At 44.3% G+C, this 20,973-nt stretch overlaps 1 protein-coding gene across 2 annotated transcripts in view; it reads left to right on the top strand.

Moving 5' to 3' along the window:
* dlgap1b (discs, large (Drosophila) homolog-associated protein 1b) overlaps positions 1-20,973 on the top strand; it is a 194,670-nt gene that overhangs the window by 162,223 nt on the left and 11,474 nt on the right. For both annotated transcript variants that reach the window (XR_008567441.1, XM_054766333.1), the window contains exons 17-18: positions 18,387-18,757; positions 18,839-18,918. Coding sequence is in view for 1 of the 2 variants with exons in the window: in XM_054766333.1 (XP_054622308.1) it covers positions 18,387-18,757; positions 18,839-18,918 (451 nt within the window). In the remaining variant the exon portion in view is untranslated. The remainder of the gene's footprint in view (positions 1-18,386; positions 18,758-18,838; positions 18,919-20,973) is intronic.

Below are 20,973 nucleotides of genomic sequence, written 5' to 3'. Positions count from 1 at the left end.
ACTTGCATAAACACTACATGGGCAGACTGTCCAATTCTTCCCACAAATGTTAACTCTTCATCTTAGCAAGGCACTGGACAACTGTTAGTCTTCTGTCTTTTCAATTAAGAATCCTTTTCATGTAAGTGGCAAAGCTGCTGTGTTGTGATGAGTATGAGTCAGTGATCGCCACTGAAAGCTCTATGCACACTGCACAGAGCTGAAGACAAGTGACTGTTGTTGTTTAGCTAGCAATTTGACATGAAAACCAATATTATTATTCTAAGATTCGTAGTGATGCTGCAATCAAAGACAAACTCTTTGGATTTATTGTTGTGCGCTACAACAAACACCACATCGGCACCCGAGTGTGTCATAACCAAGCCAGTTACGAAGCAACACTTCGTTAGCCCAGCACCAGGCTGGCTACTATAGAGAATATTAGTAGAAAAAACATGGATTGATTTACCGTCACCTTGCCATCTGCGGGGCAGTATCAAATTGTCCCTCAAAATTTGCCAAAATACTGAAGCATCTGACGCGGTGAATGGCAATGGAAATGTGAATGAGCTTACTCCGCACAATGAGCGGGAATAATATGCAAAAAAATCTAAAACAAACAACAAATATTCATCCAGAACTACACCATAACAATCGAGAAAGCATTGGAGTGAACGATAACTTCAGGGGGAACTCGTGTAAACGTCACGTGCTCCTCCTTCTCCGGTCTCCGCAAGGAGTGACAAAAACTGTCAAAACATGGTAAACATTCGAGCACACATATAACACAGGAAATATGCCTTTCCATGTTATTTTCCCCCATCAAAATAACAAGATTAACCTGTTTTGGTGTCATGAGCACGTTAATATTTCAGTGGTCCTACAATGCAGGCAATGCATCGTGTGCATGCAGACGCCTACATGGAAGCAGTGGGAACACACAGCGAGAAGTGGAAACGTTGTTTCTGTGAATATTACATGATGTTTCTGAATGCAGGAGTATGCCTCTTCTTCCTAGGGGGAAGCCAGCACTTAAAAATAATATACTTTTTTATGTTGGCATTAAGGGGTGCTGTGTGCACAATCTTGAGGAGAAAAATGAATTTATTCCTCTTTGAAATAAGGCTGGAACATAACAAAATGCATGGGTGGGAGCGTGCGTGCGTGTGCATGTATATATATGTCAAATGATTTTTTTTTTTTAATCAGATTCATCACATTGTTCAATTAATTAATGATGATTCATCACATTTGCAACTATGTCTGAAATATGGAAGTTTTTACTGTATTTTATGAACAGAAATGCCAGGATTAAATACGTTTGTATGTATTAACAGCTCCAAATGAACTGAAATTAGAATCAAGCTAACACACACCACACACGTCTATAAATACTCATTTCTTTAACGGTAGCCCAAAATTATAATCACACTTTAACTGTGTAGTTATGAGCAATGAGGGATTGCGTTCAAAGGCACCACGAAATTTAAGCTGAATTCACATGTTTCGAGTATATTTATAGAAAATTGTACTTAAAGTGACCTTGAAGGCATCGTCATCAGCACGGAAAGCACTGCGCTAGTTCCGACACGAATAAAAGGAGACAATTATGGAGGTGTTCATCGTTTGTGTGCGTTATCTGAACCAATAAGTATGAGTGATAAGAATATCTACTTATTGTTTTTGTTTGTCTGACCACACATCACGCAGAGCAAAGATTTTGTCGTGATGTTCGGAGTGTCCGTGAAAGGACCTTGTGCCACTGTGGGACGTACAGTATATGGTGTTGGAATTGCACTGCTGTTGATGTGTTCAGGTCAGAATAAAGTTCCAAAAGAGAGGCAGACTCTGTGGGGACGCTACGCTGTGCCTCCGTCTGCAGTCTTGCATGTGGTGGCGATAAAATTAATGTTGGATAAAGGTCTTGATTGATGATTTAATCCTGGATATTAGTGGAAAAACCTGACAAATATGGTTTTATTAGGTGGCTCTGATATGAACTGTAATTGCCTCCTGCAAAATGATCTGCAACGGAAGTCATAATCGATATGCTGTTTGCAAAATACGCACACAATTTCTTCTACACAAATAATATTGGCAAGTACGGGAACTTTGGGAATTCAATAAAGATTGTTAACGTTCATGTCCGCCACCATCACACATGTTAATTAGCACGGGAAGCGCCTTGAATGCATTCTTGTATCGCGCACCAGCTGCAAAGCAAGAAGCTAGGCTGTCGTCACGGCCCAAATTACTCCACGTCAGTACAAGTTGTGGTTGCTCACAGAGTTGACGGTCCCGCCACGCACTCAACCCTGACAAAGAGCTATAAAACAAGTGGTGTCCAAAGTGCGGCCTGGGGGCCTCGTTTTTTATTGGCCTGCGGCACATTATAGTAATAAAATGAAACAAAAAAAAACAGCAAAAATGTGAAACATGGAGCAAAAGGGCATAATGTAATGAGACAAAGCTGAAATGTTAATACTAATAACACAAAGCTTTGGCCCCATGCAATCCTTTATATTGTTTCAGTGGTATTTTATTGTTTCAGCCACACGGAAACATCGTTCTGGTTGGCCTGATATGAAACGGCTTCCAGAGTGGGCAAATCTGTAACCGCCATGTCAATAAGCAAACCACTACTTTCCGAAAACAATGACGCTGAAATAACAGCTTTGGCGTCAAAGGGTTATAATTAGGGCTGTCAATCGATTAAAACATTTAATCGCTATTCATGGTATTTGTCCACAGATATCTCATAATGAATCACAATCGCGGATAAAAATACATTTTTACCTATAATAAGTAGGGATGTAAATCTCTTTGTGGTAAACGTTTCGATACGCAACCACGATACCTACATTAGATTGTATGTAAAGGGATAACAAGTTTGGAAATATGGGCCATTATTTTATTCAAAAATAATATACAGTTAGAAATACCACAGTTTTGAATGTTTAATGCAAGCGGCGATTTGTCCCACTGTGTGACGGTCCTTCAACACACCTTCTACGTTCTTCCACGCTGCACAGATTGACTACTATACAGTATATTTCCCCTTTTTCTTTCACCTCAACAACTCCAGGCTTGTACTGGTGGATGGTGGGTCTGTATTCATTTCATGCTTTTAATTTGAGGTTGTTCCTGTCATAGTTTTACACGATACATAATGAATGAGATAAATTAGATTGCTATAATGTACGTATGGTTTACTGACGTGTTGATGGCTAGCTACTGCACTGCTAATGCTAGCGCTCCTAGCACTGCTAGCTCTGAAATGACAGACGTCTACATAGCTGTCCTCGGCTATGCCTGCCGTTAACTAGCAGCTCGTACCCACATTGTAGCTCGCAGTTCAAAGCAAAAAATCAGCCCAGAGACGGCTCGCTTCTTAAAAAAAACACTTGTTAGTTGGGACACTCGTATGCCAAGGTACCACTGTATAAATGGCAATAAAAAATACCAGCAGTGCTTCAGTACCTTTCCGCTTCTCTCTGGAGAGTCGATGACGTAGTCCGTGACAGTTCCAATCATAGCGACAGTACTGTAGATACAAATAAGTTTGGTCTTGTTGCGAGAGCCATCTGCCAGGGCTTTGAAGCTAAATTTACCAATCAAAATACGCTTTTCTTTCTCCATTTCTGCTCAATATTTGCTCCCACTTGTAGCTCCACGGTGACCATTGCTTCCTCAAACTACGGCGTTTGGCTGAGGGTCGAACAGGGTGTGCGCACGTTAATCGGGCGTCAAAAAAATAGTGCCGTTTAAAGAAACTTTTGTTAACTTGTTAATAACGCGTTAACTTTGGCAGCCCTAGTTAGAAAAGTTGGTCGGGCTGGATTAAAAAGCTGGTATGGCCGTTGTTTGCCCATGCCAGGTCTAGTCCAACTTCTGATTGACTTTTAAAGCTGTGTCCCAATACTTGTATCCATATGTTGGAGTCCGTGTTAGCATCGATCCATTCATCCCCCACTTATGCTGCTTTGTTTTCCCCTAACAAACGAGCTAAATAACTAGCTAAGTAAGTGGTGTGATGTGCCATCAATGAATCAACCTGCTGCTGAACTTTAATTACAAAGAGTAGTCACACAGTGAGTAAAGGCTGGGAGCCGTGCCCATGTTTTTTCTTTCACGTCCATCCTACACAACCTACCACATCCTCACTACTATTTCACTCAACGGCTACAAACATCCTCCATCCTCACTTTGCTCCCTTTATTGGAAGCATGTGGTGCTGTCAATCACTCAGGAGACCACCTCTTGATTTAATTTGGTGGCACAGCTCTGAGCGCACGTTACAATCTGAGGGTTTTCTTCCAGTCACCAATTTGATGACGCCAAATTCGACCCGCACAAAATGATGAAGAAAATGAGTATATTTGCTCTGCACCATAGGAGAAATGATTGTTTCTGCAGTGCTTAAACTGAAATATTGTCACCTTGACAAACACCGACTTTGTCAGACTTGCACTTTATATAGTATTATCTGAAATTGTGTATTGTTTTCATCCAGTGCAACATTGTCAAGTCTAATTGATATGGGTTTGTGTACAATATAATTAGGACAACACTGCCCCCACAGGGCTGCAGTGTAACACAGCAGCTGTCAGAGTGGAATTATTAAACATACTATCTATAATTCTAAGAGAGCTGGCCAAATACTACCTTTTGCAGAGATGCACAGTAAGGTTCACTGCTATTTTTGGCAACTTATTGGATAACAGGTGTTCCTGATGTTTTTTAATGTAAATCATGGTACTGTCACTGTGAAGCTATGGTGGTTCATGCGGTTAAAATACATTTCTGTGTGTACCGTAGAATTAATTCAAATAATGAAAGGCCAGTTTCTGAGTCACGGTGCTACGAATGGGACTGTCCCAAATTGGTGGGGGGGTGTAAGTTCTGCTGGGGGGGCGTCCACATCCAGACACATGAGTCTATAGCGTCACTCTCTAACTCCTCCTGAGACTGCGAGCAGCACACAGCTTCCATGGCGTTATTTCAGTGTTTCTACGGCGCCATGCTTGGCGTGTGCGATTACTGGATTCGCTTCGGTGAGTAAAAAGAGTCTCCGCTGTCTTTATTAGCTTGTTGTTGGTAGTCGGGAGGCAGCTATGGCCGCCGGTTGTTGCTTGATTCACGAATGGTGAAGCAGGAAGTTGAGTCATGCAGCCTTCAAACTAAAAGCTTCCCTTTTGAAAGGGGAAGCCTGTAATGAAGCAGATTCATTCTTAATTGTAGAGTCATGTACTAAATGGTTCACATTTACAATGTCTATATTTATGGAATACCCTGCGTAAAGGGAATACTGATGAATAATAGTTTATAGACTTTAATTGTGAAACACTGCGAGGGAAATGGTTATTGTAATATATAAAACTTTACGTGTGTTGTCAATGCTGAGCACATCCTTGTAGTTAATGTGCTTATTCATCCACCAGTACACAATCAATCTTCTCGAACTCCTTAAAAAAAATACTCATCATAGTAATGACTTATCTGTTTTGGAGGAAGTAATATATATAAAATATAAAACATACTACTCAGTGGAAGTTAGCAATATTTCAGATGCATTTCAGGATTGACCTATTCTGTATTAATTTGACACGTGAATTTAATTTGAGCTTCTCTAATTTTGAATGCTCAATAATTAACGCAGTTAACGCACAACTTGCTGTTCTCTAACATAACAGTTGTACATATCCCTGACTTTTGATGAGTATTATACAGTGTATATTCTTAACTCAAATCAAATATCTGTTGACATGGAATCCTCCTAATCTTAAAGAACAAGTGAAATAAACACATTCAAAGATTTAATTGCTAGAGCCGACCCTTCCTTGTACTCCACTACTCTTATAAATAGCTGATAGCCTTTTCATTGCCAAAATATGGAGATTAACCTACTTGTGCCCCATCATGATAGCCAAGAAATGTTGACGAGCGTCCAGCCTTCTATTTTGGTGAGACGTCTGTGACAGGTGTGCGTCACACACACGCTCTTCCTGGCTCAGCATTGTCACATTTCACCTGAGTCATGGTCTCTCCAGATCTTTGAGTTCCTTTGAGGCTTCTGGGGGGGCCATCTAGGGGTCAGGGGGCAGGTCTTGTAACCACCCCTAAGGGGTCTTTTTGGAGCTTGCCCCAGTTATAGAGAGTGGGTGTCCATGACAGGCCTCGCATACACAAAAAAAACACTGTGTGACACATTTGTGCTGCCAACCATCTGTGAACGTGAGTCATACATGTTAGTTGACGTCATGCTCACCTGATTTCTTTCTGCTTGTATTCCTCTCGTCCTCTGGTATCAATGGGTGTTACTGCCATTATCAGACCCTCCTTGGTAGACTTCAGTATCACCTGGTGTAAAGGTTAATGTAGTACATAAATGAACAAATATTATTGAAGAAAAAGTCTGTATTAGATTACTTTTTATCTTGAATGGAATAATTTAACAGAACTGTTTGTCTCCACTAGAGGGAGCCAAACACTTTTCTTGGTCCACTTATGCTCCATTCCTGTAAATAAATGACACACAGCATTTTCAAGTCTTGTCTTGCAGCAGCTGTCAGACATGACTGAAGTCACACTTCGTGTCTTGTCAGTGCTTACAGGAAAGAAACGGGAAAGGAAATGAGTGCGTGAGCAGCCTATCCAATCCTGTCTGATGTATATGTGCCGAAGAGACAATGACATGTCCAACGGCGCGGCGCAGGAATGCCTTGCTTGCTCCTTCCTGTCAGACTTGGTTATTTCCTGCTCTGGCTTTAATTACAGGGACAGATGAAGCTCATGTCTTAGCAACATACGCCCCTACGTGTGTGTGCTCATCAAAGCTGGCTGCCTTCAAGATGGAATTATTATTCAAAGAGGGGGTGTGAATTAAACGGCTCTCTAGTGTCTTCCACGCGCACCTTCATGTTGTCATTCCACAGGCTTTGATGATGCACCTATACGTGTGTGTGTGTGTGTGTGTGTGTGTGTGTGTGTGTGTGTGCTAGGTTACAAGGACCAGGTCCAGGCATGTTGTGAAGCACTGTGGGACAAGCAAAAATACACATTACGAACAAGAATGACAATCGGCAATGTGGTACACCTTCAAGTACACTTAAACCACCTCTTCACGTCTGGATTTTGTCATTGCGTCTCATCTTGCAAGAAACTAAGGCAACGTCACCTTTGTGGCAGCAGTAACAAAGACTGAGGGCGAGTCCAGTGTTGTCAGTAATGGTGGGTGCCTCCATTCAGCTTCTGGAGATGCACAATCAGTGTTTGCCTTTGCAGGTGTGGGGGGCCAAGCCCAAACTGGAAGCCGGCTGTGGGTAAAAGTTGTCGTGTCGTACTGGAGAGGAGATAAATCCTGGTCATGCTGGCGTGTCAGAAGCGCACTAATGACTTCATTCTGTCACGGCAGTCTGAGATTGTGAGCTAGTGGCAACTTGTTGCTCTCTGGAAGCTGCTGCTTTGATTCGCTACGAGTAAAGGTGTCACGGATGGATCAAAGCTACTTCTCATTGATGAATGTCGTTGATGTGTACATCTGCTGACATATGCAGGCCCCACAAGACATGAAGACCTTGCAATTATGAAGTCTGCCACTAGATGTCGTCGTTGCCTCATGTGATCCCTCGACTGTTGCCTCTAGAAGTACTGTAATATGATAATAGGTACCTTATGTGTTTCATGTAGCCGGTACTTACTTTATCTGTCCATCACAGTATCAGTGATTATGGTTATTATAGTGTACTTCCATGAAAGAAGAATGACGGACTGTAGCAGCACTCAGCTTTTAAGTTGCCACGTGTTTGTGATGTGTGCTTAAGATTCATTGAGGCTTTGATTGCTGCCATTAGGAGAGGAAGGCCTGATGTTTGGATGTCTTTTGACACAGGAAGCAGCACAACCTCGCTCATTCTTCTCCCTCAGCTGACACAAAAGAACGGCCGCTCTCTTAGTGCTTTCCTGTCTGATGGGACATTTTAGCATTTTAGGGCCCTTAAAGTGTCCCATTGGGAGCTGTTTGGTGTGTTGGATCAGGTGGGCTTCACCTCACCTCTCAGGTGGGTGGGTGGGTGGGGGGTTGAGGGGTGCTCCTCTCCTCTCCCCTCTTCCTTACTTGTCTTTCACCAATGGAAAAGCCAAGGATTTCCTCAGTGTTGACTGTGGGTGATCCTCATGGTTCCTGCACGCTGGGCAGGGCAGGTCGGGCTGCTAACAGCCCTAAATAAAGAAAAAGATGTATATTTTGTACGTGTATATAAGTTCTGAATTTTGTGCTTTGTTCTCAGCTAGACTCTAGATTGGACTCGACAGCCAAGCTCTGTGGTGGGTGTCGCGTTCACTGATCTGGGGGGGGCGTATGGCGTACTCTTCTAGGTCTTAGCTGGCTCTGGCTGGAAGTGGGTGGTTTGGGGCTGTGCAGCGTGGGAGGGCTCCGCTCGCAAATTAAAGACTTCTCTGTGAAAGTCCCAGACTCAGCTACAGTAGTCTGAGTGTGTTTTAAGTTTGGCCCTCGCTCTTTCTCGTCTGGAAGCCGTCATTAAAAACCCACACCGAGCGAGAGCAGAGTAAGAATGCATCTGCTCCTTTCTAGGAGCTTTGCTGCTTCACTAAGCAAGTAAAAGAGCAGGAAAAAGGGGATTTTGTGCGCGCGGGTGGGAGGGGGTAAGAGGGGTTCTGTTAGAGGTTTTTAAGACCTAGACCCTTCCCCCGTGTAAAGAGCAGGAGAAAGAGATGAATGAGCAAAGGAATGTGGGAGACAAACGAGTGCTCTCAGCAGGAGAGTGGGCATGTCGGTGCTTCCATTGTCCCCCCCCCATGCTCCTGTGGGGAGTGGATGTAGCACAAGCGAAGGAGGGGTGCCAAAAGTCACACCTGAGAGGCTGAAGTGGCGTGTTCACATGTTGTCTTCGTATGTGCTGTGCAGCGCGGCCATCTTGTCTGACTCAAACCCTCCCCCCCGACAGGATGTGTAGGGTCACAGGTCACAATACCTAAAAACAGCATGCGCAGCCTTATTTCCAAAGTCCTCACCCAACTTTTCAACTTTCCATCCCTCTCCTTCTTTCTACATACGGCGTGCCCCCTCCCCCAGGCTGGCTGCTTCTAGAAAAGTTTTGACGTTTGCTTTCGGGTCCAGATGGCTTTAGCTTGCCTCTGGCTGCGGATTAAGGCCCGCCAGTGTCTCCTTTCCCCCACCATGTGCTAGTGGTCAGGACAAAGAACGTCAAAAGGAGGAAGGAATGCGGGAGGGATGGGGGGTGGGGGTCGAAACAGCACCCGCCGCTGATGTTTCACAGCATTCCTGAATGACTGCATGAAACTGAACCCCACTCAGCTTTTCTTTGACCTTCTTAGTCATTAACAATTTACTTTTTATGAATCATCAGAGGACTCTTTAGTCAGGGAGGGGGGAAACAAGTGAACTTTTGACCACATTGTGCCATTTAAATGTAAATAGCAGGCGCAGCGATGCTTCATGTAACGACATGACATGGACATTGTTTGTGTTCCAGCCCTCACGTTTGTCTGCCATTTGACTCTCTAGCTTGAAATGTTCCATTTCCACTGCATGGTACCGACTCAGCACTATTCACTACAATACGTTTCATGCAGTTTCTTGTGTTCTATCTATCTGTGCTAGTGAGCAGATGCTTTGATGTGATAGCGTATGTTTGCAGGAGCCGTCGCTGCTTAGTCACGCATCCAGTTTCATTTTCTGGCTTACTCATTGCCGTTTGTTGTGGCATTGTTGCCAAAGTTGTCATGCTGCTGTCAGCAACGTGCGATGTGTCAGGACGCCACTCTTGACCAAGGCCGGTGGGAAGCGAGCGCGGTGAAAGCATGCGTGAGATGCGTGGGCGTGTTCGGCTTAGCGCTCAGGCCTAATGCTCAGGTTTCTGCGCCACAGAGCAGCTGGAATGCACATGAAGCGAAGGACACAGCCGGAAAACTTCATCCCAAACTTTCTCTCCTTTTCATCGCCTCTTTCTTATCTGAGCGGAGTGACCGTGCTCTCTCTCAGCCCCCTGCAGGCATGAAACAAAAGAATGAGGTGTCCCCTCATGTGCTTGTGCACATGTCAAAGTAAAGCTTGTTCCAAAGAAGTAACAATGGAAAGACCTGAAGCTGTCACAAGGACACCTCGAAGGAGACTATGTAGGCCAAGAAAAAGTTCTTATGTGCTTTGGAGGGGCAAAATCCAACATGTTTTCACCATACGTGAGTCACATGCATCATGAAAGCATAAATAAACGGGATCCTCTCCTGCGTTTATAGCTTCAGGGTGTTGTAATGTGGTCGCTGAGTTACTTTTGGGGTGCACTGTGTGTGTAAAGCCACCTTGACACCTGCACAAATGTTATCCCCGCAGTGGTACATCATTTTGCGTGCCAGTGGGTACATTTGTTGTAAACAGGCGCATGATGGCACGCATAATCTTTGTGTCATTTGCGTGAACTAGTCGTGAACGCAACGCGACGTGTTCGCAGACGTAGCGGGCCGTGTGTATGAAAGTGTGTCACATTCTCATGAATGGATCAACTTTTCCACCACCTCTTGGAGGAACAAGTCGGGGGGGAAATTCTCAAGTAATTTCTGTAGACTCTTGGATCTTCCTGGTGAAGTTCTGTTAATAACTGATCATAATGCCTTGTCTCCTAGTCAGCCTTCTTCTTTCCGCATTCTCTCCTGGTCTTTGGCAATTTTTCTTTGCAATTACAATTGCTCCTCCTCACACGATACAGCGAGCAGAGGATAACGTGGAAACCATCATTTACTGTAAGTTTGTTACGTAAAAGAGCAATGTACTGGATAGACCGTTTAGTTCTGTATGAATTACTTCTGTTGTGATGTGGTGCTATATTGCTGGCTTGCAAACACATGACTTCCGGTAATTGGATGCTGAATTATAGATAGATAGATAGATAGATAGATAGATAGATAGGAATATGACCACATATACACTCAGTATCTAGTGAATAACGATACATGTTGTTGAAATGATTTGCTCCAATTGTTTGTGCATGGTGTGTTGCATAAAGACATGAAATAGTTCGAAAATAAGGCGATCAAACAGCTTAGAAAGCTTATGTCTTCCACGTGAGACACGATGAATGTAGCAGGTGCGAATAGCGCTTCTAACATGTCTGTGTTCTTATACCAAAGTCAATCTGCATGAATACTTTCACAGTGCTGTTTTTCTAAGGGGGGTGGTAATTGAAGAGTTAATTTGATGTAAGCAACACAATTGCGACCCTGTTAAGTTGCTTCCCAGCAGCCTGCAGTTGACATGAGCGGCCCCTGTCTGCTACTAGACTGTATCGCTCTGCCAGAACTCTGCTTTATTTCTGGAAATATTTGTTTTAAACAGGTGAAGGTTCTCGTAGTCTCGTGTTAATGACGAGTGCAGACTTTTTTTTGTCCATCTTTTTTCATGCAACAGAGCAGGCGGTCTATTTATCAAGTTATTGAATAATTATTGAATTTATTGAACAATTAGAAATAATTTATAATAATGAAAGCGGTAGGAGGAAATGACGATCCTATAGCTTTCTATTTTCCTGAGGCAGTGCTTTCTGCGTTCCCGTTTTCATGAGCATTTTCGAGTTCGAGTTGTTGGGTTTTTTTTTTATGTTTTTTGAAGTTTATGATGGATTGGCTGAGTAATCACATTCACATTTGCATGGCTCTGACTTTTAGCTACGAATACGCTTGTTTGACACCCCCCCCCCCCCCCCCCCCCCATGTTGAGCTTGAGCTGATGAGTACTGCAACTAGATGTGACGTCACGTGCAAACCAGCAATTCAAAATAAAATAACATTAACTTGACCTTCTTGGGGGGGGGGGAACTAATGTAGGAGGGGAAACTGGTAAATAAAAAGCAGTAGCTACCAAGCTACCTGGTTAAACTGCCTTATTTTTGCTCATGAATGATTGAACTTGCATGGTTTTATGGATGGATACAGTATGTGTATATCTTTCACACTGTGGGGGAAATAAAGGAAGGGTAGCAATGATAAATAAATGATAGCTGCCATGTGCACGCATGTCTGTTTTCATCATGATTATGCAAGATATCTCCTTGTGTCGCCAACGCTTTTTCCTGGTCCTGTCAGTGACTGACAGGGCGTCTGGTCATAAAAGTGGAATGTGTGTGACCTGGTTGTCTGTGAGGAAAGTGGGTTAAGTGAATGTGTTGCAGGGAGCGGCTGCCTTGTGAGCACGGCCTTGTGTTGTGTACAGCGTGATATTTAATGGCGGTTATTCAGGGAGGCCACATCGCTTACAATTAGCACGTGCTCTGTCCTAATGCTCCCTTTTCAGTGTAGATCAACTTCCAGCATGTTCTCTCCAGCAGGCTAAATATAGTGCTGTAAAAGCTGCACACATTGCCACACACAGCGGCCTATTGTAGTCTGACGGAGCTCAGGCATCTGGAGTGCACAACCCCCACCCACCACCACCACCACTTGGCTGACCTCTGACCCATGCAGCATCAGGTGCCGCACTAGGTAATCAAAAGACCGTTTTCAAGGAAACACAAGACTAAAAGTTATTTAGCATCCGTGGCAATTGCAGTGAGTCATGATGTCCTCGTCTGTGAGGACATGTCTCATTGTGCTGCTGCATTGTTGATCTCACAACGGATGTGTAATGTCACACGCTGTGAACCTCTCAGCTTCTGACAGCGTCTCATAAAGCCTTTGACAGGCGTCCAGGACAAACTGGTCGGTGGAGTTTTATGTGAACAAAGCTGGCAACATGACAACATGTGTGTTTTTAAAGCTACAGTGCGTATGCTTGACCTGTTATTGCCCCTGTGCTGCAGTGTTGGCAACATGACAACATGTCCTATTATTCTGTCTGCCGGGCTGCCGTTGAGGTGTCGCTGCAGCTGCAGTGTACCCTGTCAAGGTAAACAAATGGCCAACAGAAGCACAGAAGCCACCCCCCAGCACCACCCCTCCCCTTACTCCCTGGTACGACGCCAAGCCTCCTGGCAAAGTTCATGTTGCTATGCGTCGCCATAGCGATGCTATCACAAAAGCCCTCCAGCTGGCTGTGTGTTTATTGATGACAGAAAGGGAGGGAGAGCATCGGACAAATGGACACAGAGTGCATGTGTGTGTGTGTGCGTGTGTGTGTGTGTGTGTGTGTGTGACAGAGACAGAAGGACAAATGGACAAAGAGTAAGCAGACTCCTCCTTCTCCGTGCTCAGCGTCCATGTTCTCAATCCTTTGGCGGACCTTCATTCTAAACACGGTGCAGCTGGGCTCGGCTGTCAACGTTCCCCCGCAAAGACCGCCCCCTTTTTTTCCCCCTATATTTGTTTGGATGGTCCTGGATTTGCCCTTGGCCCCCGCATGAGGGAGCCCGCTCCTGCTCGCCAGCCCCTTAAAAAGCAAAGCGTCTGCTTTCTTTTTTGTGTGTTGTTTGTGGAGCACACAGCTGCATGGATACCTCTGCATGCAGACACACTTGGGTGATTCACAAAGACGAGGAAGTCTATTTTGGTTTTTGAAGCAATGAGTGTAGTCTTTGCTGTGTCTCTGGCGGGGTGGGCGGGAGACGTTTGAAGCACTTTGTCAAAAGAGGAGATTTGGCAGAGGGCCACAAGAGCTTTGTCATTCATAAAGTCCACAGTGATCACAGCAGAAGGGAAACTCCATTTCCATTCAGATATAGTCTGGCTGTTTCTAGCTAATATCAGTCATGGCGCTTTTATCATGAATGAATGTAGTATCAAAATAACTATTTGTATGATGCTTGATGCTGGTCTACCAACCACAGATGAGGAAGCACATTCAATTCAGGCTACTTAAATACAAACAGTCAGTTTTATTGCAAAATGTTGATTGGTGTTCATAAAGGTGGTCTGTACGGGCTTTGAATGAGTCGTATGCACACAGGATTTGATGTACTAAAAGCCGATCAGTCGCAGCTCGTATGGTCAGTGTTGCTGCAGTGTGAGGTTCAAGCACACAAGTGGATGACAGTTGGATTTTAGAAACCAAAAACGTGTGCAGATAATTGATTACGTAACTTTAGACGACAGCAAAGGAAACATTTTGCCTTGCAAAGTGAACCTAAATGTGCTTGTGCTAGCTGAAAGCTTCACAGAGACCTTTTGTGTTTGCCAGTGGGCTCACATTCCATCTTAAGAGGCTGCTGGTATCCTGTGTGTGTAGGAGGAGGCTGAGGGTGGAGAATTGGGGGGTGTAGGTTGTGCTCCAGTGAGTTCTTATCATTTCCTGGGATACTGGGAATTTCCTACAGTTGTTCCTTTGCCATCACTATTGTGTGACATTCAGTCTTATTTCGTGTGTCTTCTGAAGTATCTGTGGTGTGTGTGTGAGATTGAGAGCGTATCAGTGGCAGGAAGTCTGTGGTCTCCATTGAAGTGGAGAGCTGTGTGGCGTCAGTGTCATCAGCGCGTGCACATGTGGGGTGCGTGCATGTGTTTCTATCTATCTGTGGTGTTTACTTAACCTGTCTGGCCATTCCAAACACCTGTCATCCTCTGCCGTGTCTGGCTTTGGCACTGACAGCTTTGTGGGTGCGCAGCCTTCTCCTGCTTTATCTGCGCTACGTGCACGTACACACACATGCAAACATAGAAGAGGTTGACTTTTGGATGACTAGAGGGGATAGAAGCTCTGAAAGCCGCTGAAATTCTATCCTTTGAACGTCCTGGGCTGACGGGGGCAGGACCTCGCCCTGTGCCTCCCTGTGACTGTTTTTCTTTCCTCTCTCTCCCACAGCCATGTACTTGCTGACCTTTCTGCAGATTAAGCCTCCATGTCCACCATAAACAGCTGTGAAAAGTACACATGTGATGACTACTTCCTGTGTTGCAAACGTCTCTGTCACCTGTGCTTGCATACGTGCGTGGAGTCCATCCATCTTTTTTCTATGCCGCTTAATCCTCATTCGGGTCGCAGGGGTATGCTGGAGCCTATCCCAGCTGACTTTGGGCCGGAGGCCAGCCAGCTAACATATAGACAAACAACCATTCACACTCATACCATAGGTATGAATGTGAGTGTGGGCCTATGGACAAATTATAGTCGCCAATGCATATTTTTTGGAATATGAGAGGAAGCGCGAGAAAACCCGCGCACGGGCAGAACACTCAAACTCCACACAGAGATGTTCAACCCAGATTTGCTAACCGCTAGGCCACCATGCATGGAGTGATACTAAGAAAATGCACTTATATGACGCTTGTGTGCATGTCATTAAAAAGAGTTGTACAAGAAGACACAGGAAGTCTCCCATCGGTTTTATGGCCTGCAGTGCCAGCCTCCATCTTATTTTACATCTTACGACTCCTGGCTGCAGTCTCATGTGTCCAGGTGGGATGGTGAGGTTGATGAGGTCAGACTTCAGTTTACCCCTAAGAGCTCAGGCCTCTGCTGAGAAAGACACAAAGCACTCTAATGGTTTTGGGCATGGCCGCTGGTGCTGCTTGGGTGTGGTTGGCAGCAGCTGTCCACCAACACACACACACACACACACACACGCGCGCGCACACTGAGCAGTAGCAGCAGTCACAGTAGGATGTTGTCTTTTGTCAGGACTTAAAGGAGACAGGAAACCCACTGTCCTTTTTCTGTTACCTAGTTTTTGTGGTCAGGAAGGAGATTTTAAGACATGATGCACCCATCATCATCACTTTGCTGTGTTAGCATGTTGTTTCTGCACAGGTTTGACTTTTCACAGTACAGTAAGCTCGGCCATGTAGATCAGTGGGTCAAGAGGCTGACGTGCTAATCCTATTATTGGACGACGCTGACATCTCTTCAACATGGCCCTAATCTACTGCTGCTGCTCTTTTTTGATACCACTGCAGGGTCAGCTGGCATTACACACACCACACTTCCCACAATGCAGTGCGACACTGCTTTCATTTTGATGCTTCTGCCGCTTAAGAAAATGCACACATTTCTCCCACCTCTCTCGTACTACAATAATTGCACTCAGTGTTTCCTTTAGATGTACAGCTGTGTGAGGATGAGCGCAAACCTGCGTGCACACATACACATGCTCAGCATACAGGGGTGTGAAAGTGTTTCCTACTTTCTTTTTTTGTATGTTTGTCACACTTAAATGTTTCATATCATCAAACAAATTTAAATATTAGTCAATGACAACACAACTGAAGACAAAATTCTGTTTTTAAATGAAACTTTTTATTATTAAGGGAGGAAAAATCCAAACCTACATGACTCTATGTGGAAAAAGTGAAAACATAACTTAACAGAGATTAATTGAGATCTATCAGTAGAGCTCTATAAGGCTTTGGGACTCCAGCAAACCACAGTGTGAGCCATTATCCACAAATGGTGAAAATATGCAACAGTGGTGAACCTTCCCAGGAGTGGTCGGCCAACCAAAATGACCCCAAGAGCTCAGCGATGACTCATCCAAGAGGTCACAAAAGACTCCACAACAACATCCAAAGAACTTGAGGCCTCAGTTAAGGTCAGTGTTCATGACTCCACCATAAGAAAGACACTGAGCAAAAACGGCCTGCATGGCAGAGTTCCAAGACCAAAAGCACTGCTGAACAAAAAGAACATTAAGGCTCGTCACAATTTTGCCATCTTGATGATCCCCAAGACCTTTGGGAAAATAGTCTGTGGTCTAACGAGACTAATGTTGAACTTTTTAGAAGGTGTGTGTCCCATTACATCTGGCATTAAAGTATCGCAGCATTTCAGAAAAGAACATCATACCAACAGTAAAATATGGTGGTGGTAGTGTGATGGTGTGGGGCTGTTTTGCTGCTTCAGGACCTGGAAGACTTGCTGTGATAAATGGAACCAGGAATTCTGATGTCTACCAAAAAATCCTGAAGGAGAATGTCCGGCCATCTGTTGGTGACCTCAAGCTGAAACCAACTTGGGTTCTGCAGCAGGACAATGATCCAAAACACACCAGCAAGTCCACCTCTGAATGGCTAAAGGAAAAACAAAATGAAGACTTTGGAGTGGCCTAGTCAAAGTCCTGACCTGAATCCTATTGAGATGCTGTGGCATAACCTTAAAAAGGCGTTTCATGCTGGAAAACCCTCCAATGTGGCTGAATTACAACAATTCTGCAAAGAGGAGTGGGCCAAAATTCCTCCACAGCGCTGTAAGAGACTCATTGCAAATTATCACAAACGCTTGATTGCAGCTAAGGGTGGCCCTTAGTTTAGGGGGTAATCACTATTTCACACAGTGCTATTTGGTTTGGATTTTTTTCTCCCCTAATAATAAAAAGTTTCATTTAAAAACTGCATTTTGTCTTCAGTTGTGTTGTCATTGACTAATTTTTACATTTGTTTGATGATCTGAATCGTTTAAGTGTGACAAATCAGGAAGGAGGCAAAGACTTTTTCACACTACTGTAGTTGAATGTAGTGTGTTCCTCTCACTTTTGGTGCATGTGTGTGGGTTAGGTGGGATTGGGCTGATAATCAATACAATACAGTATATCTATGCTTTTTGAAGGAGTCACGTTCCAGGACCACCAGCTGAATGGCAAAAATTGGAGTAATTAATACGCCCATAAAAATGCGTATTTTTGACACATGGCTCGCTCCATTTCCTCCTCCAAACCCTATTGCTAGCTTGACGGTGACGTTTCAACATTTGCAATTAAAGTGACTTTTATAATTATTAGGTCAGACTCAGCATCACATATTTATGAAACTTATTTTAAAGTATAAAATGTACAGTAAAGTTATTCACGAATAATGAATGATAATATAAGACAATTGATAGAACATGGAATCAGAGTCACGGAGTTGAAGTTATACTGTATTTACTCTTTACTTTTACATCTCACAGCAGCTGTGGTGCATTCAAGGACTGCCGAACAAAGTGCAAATTTCAACTTCTGAGGAAAAAAACATTATCAGTGAAGCGTAAAAACATAAACACGTAAAAATTGTATGTATGCGGCACATTTGACCTGTATCATCCTGTATTTATAAATTATTACCGACTTAGGGAGAATGAGATTTCTTAGGAAAAAATGGCCTAAAACTAATAAACCAAAAATATTTTATTTTTTGGAGCCAAAATAAATACATTTTCGGGGTCGTGAATGCTGAATCCCGAATGTGCGGGGATCCACTGTACACCGATACAGACACGTGTATTCTGTAATTGGCTGGCGACCAGTGCAGGGTGTACCCCGCCTCTCACCCGAAGTCAGCTGGGATAGGCTGCAGCTCACGTGTGACCCTGATGAGGACAAGCTGCATAGAAAATGGATGGATGGATGTAAATTTCTGTTGTGATGTGGCACAATAAAATAAACTTTACTTTCATGGTAGGAAGCAATATTATGTTCTATTTCCAAATATATTTCATTATAGGGTTAAATTTATGTCCTGTACCTTCTTCCCTGCAGTGTCGTCATGCATCACCACCTACAAGAAGACCCCTCCACCCGTCCCGCCGCGGACCACCCCGTCCAAGCCCTTCATCTCCATCACGGCCCAAAGCAGCACCGAGTCGGCCCAGGACGCCTACATGGACGGCGGCGTGGGTCCTCGCAAGGGCATGGGCTCTCAGCCGGGCCTATCCAACTCCACCGAGAGCATCGACAGCATGAAGGCCCTGACGGCAGCCATCGAGGCAGCCAACGCTCAGGTCCACGGCCCCGCCAGTCAGCACGTCACCAACAGCACCGTCACCAACACCGCCACGGTCACCACCGCCTCCACCGAGAGCAAGGCGCAGAGGGAGGCGCTCCGCAAGTGCCTCTCTATAGGGGTCCAGGTTTGGCTCATTCTCCCCTGCATGCGCTTGAATTCTTCCATTAAGCTTGCATGTTGATTGACGGCTGGCTTCTTCCTGTAGGTTGAGCCGGAGGAAGGCGTGCAAACTCAGGAGCAGTCCAAGTTCCACTCCATAGGAATTCAGGTGGAGGATGAGCGATGGTGAGTGCAAAGACAAAGTGGGAGGGGCTTGTCAAAGTGAGGCGGGGGGGGGGGTCAGAGCTGTCCAGACAGAGGGAGTTTAGTAGTGTCCAGTGTGAGCTGGCTTCCCTATAGCAGCTGTCCTAGTTCACTGGAGGTTGGCGTCAGAGCACCCCCCTTCTCCTCAAGCAGGGGGCCCCAAGTGACAGCTGGGCCCAGAGGATGTCCTGCAGGAGAGAAAGGTGGGGGGTGTCTTGACAGCCATCTGTTGCTGCAGTCATTGTCATTCTGGCAACTTTTGGACAATGTGTGTGTTTGTGCATGTAGCGACGGCACTGAGGGGCTGAGTGGGACCACAGACATGCTTGGAAAGCAGCAGGCCAGTGGTCCTGTAGTGGGACATCCAGGCATTCATGGCTCCTCCTCATCCAAACACTCACCTTCTGTTTGCTTCAACGGTTTGACTCTTGGCACTTAGGATGCATGCTTCATGAGACTTTTAATACATGTTTTCTTCTTTGCTTGGTTTGTTTGGAGCGCTTACATTGGAGGTGTGGCCATGCCACCTCAGACAGTCCCTGGCTTGTCTCTGTGTGTGTTTATGTGCTGCAGCAGCAGGTCACGACCTCACTTTGCTGTTTGAACGAGGAGCAAGTGAGAGGGAGTGGAAGGAGGTCTTAAAGAAACATGCTCAGTGTTTCCCCTACCATTATATTGGGGGAATTCTTCACCGGCCAACGACACCCGCCAATAAGTTTATTTCCTATATAGCAGATGATATATATAACAGAATCATTGAAGTAATAGAAGTCATTTAAGTATACCTTTCATATATAGAACATTTCTATACATTGTTCTTTTGTTAAACAAACTAAACAGTTTGTTTACAAGGGGTGTCACGTGACACTCAGTTGATGAGACGAGACGATACATGAGATTGGGTCTGTGAGGACGAGATGACATTTCAACTTTAAGAAAAGTACAATGAAAAATATTTAAAAAAGACAATATATTCAATCTACTAATATAATTTATGCTACGTTATACTCTTTTGCACTCTGTGTGTATGCTACCGACCCCGCCGCCTCCCACCGAGACAAAGAGACTGTATGACTGACATAAGGGCTCACTCCGTTCATGCCATTGTTCTATTGAACAAATGTGCCAAGGTTCTGAAACCAGTGCACAGAGTGAACTTTCTTCCTGCCTGTTCGGAGGCGGGTGACAACGAAAACAGACATGCTTGCACATGGCAATATATCGAGGCCGGCAAAATGATCGAGTTCATTTTCATTTATTGTGCGATTAATTTCTTTATTATCGTCCCAGACCTAGTGCCCACGAGGCAGTTTTTTTCTGAAACGGAGAAATCCTGGCAGGTTTTAATCTCGCGAGATGCGCTTCCCAGGCGGCTTGAGAGACTGGTGGTGACTGCTGGAGCCCACATTGAATTTTGAATAAAACTCCATGCAATACACTTTCTTCTCATGTTCACAGTTCAGAAATAAATTACAAGTACTTAAAAATAGGGAGTTACTTTTCAGCCACCCCTTATATTTAATTTATGTATGTTGTTTACATTTATGAACAGAAATGGTCAATAACCATACTTCATATAGACATAGCAAACAAAAGAAACATGAATACAACTACATAAATAAAAAAAATACAATAAAAAAATAAATATAAAACAAAACATAAAGTGCTCTGACATTTCAACCTAAACAAACAGCAGCTACAGTTTTCTTCCAAAGGGAGAAACACCATCCATCCATCCATCCATCCATCCATCCATCCATCCATCCATCCATATCTTGCTAGCAAATGTTTTTATCTGTTGTTGTTTCAGTGCCGAAAAATGTATTTTTTTATCGAAGTAATGTTTTTGGAGGGTGGAAGAGTGATGTTTGTTGCACATGCTCGGTGCAAATCAGGTTGCCTGACTGGCCAAATATATCAACAAGCTGCCGACTGGATAGAGACATATTGTGCACATGCGCAGAAGGAGTAGTGTTTGTTTCCAGCGCAGATCGAATAGTGACAGCGGTGGTGAAAAATACCTTGAATGGCAGTTGC

Source organism: Dunckerocampus dactyliophorus, chromosome 21 (genome assembly GCF_027744805.1).
Source record: "Dunckerocampus dactyliophorus isolate RoL2022-P2 chromosome 21, RoL_Ddac_1.1, whole genome shotgun sequence".
Classification (NCBI taxonomy): Eukaryota; Metazoa; Chordata; class Actinopteri; order Syngnathiformes; family Syngnathidae; genus Dunckerocampus; species Dunckerocampus dactyliophorus.
The sequence above is the reverse complement of the archived record's forward strand: the minus strand, read 5'-3'. Positions and strand labels throughout refer to the sequence as shown.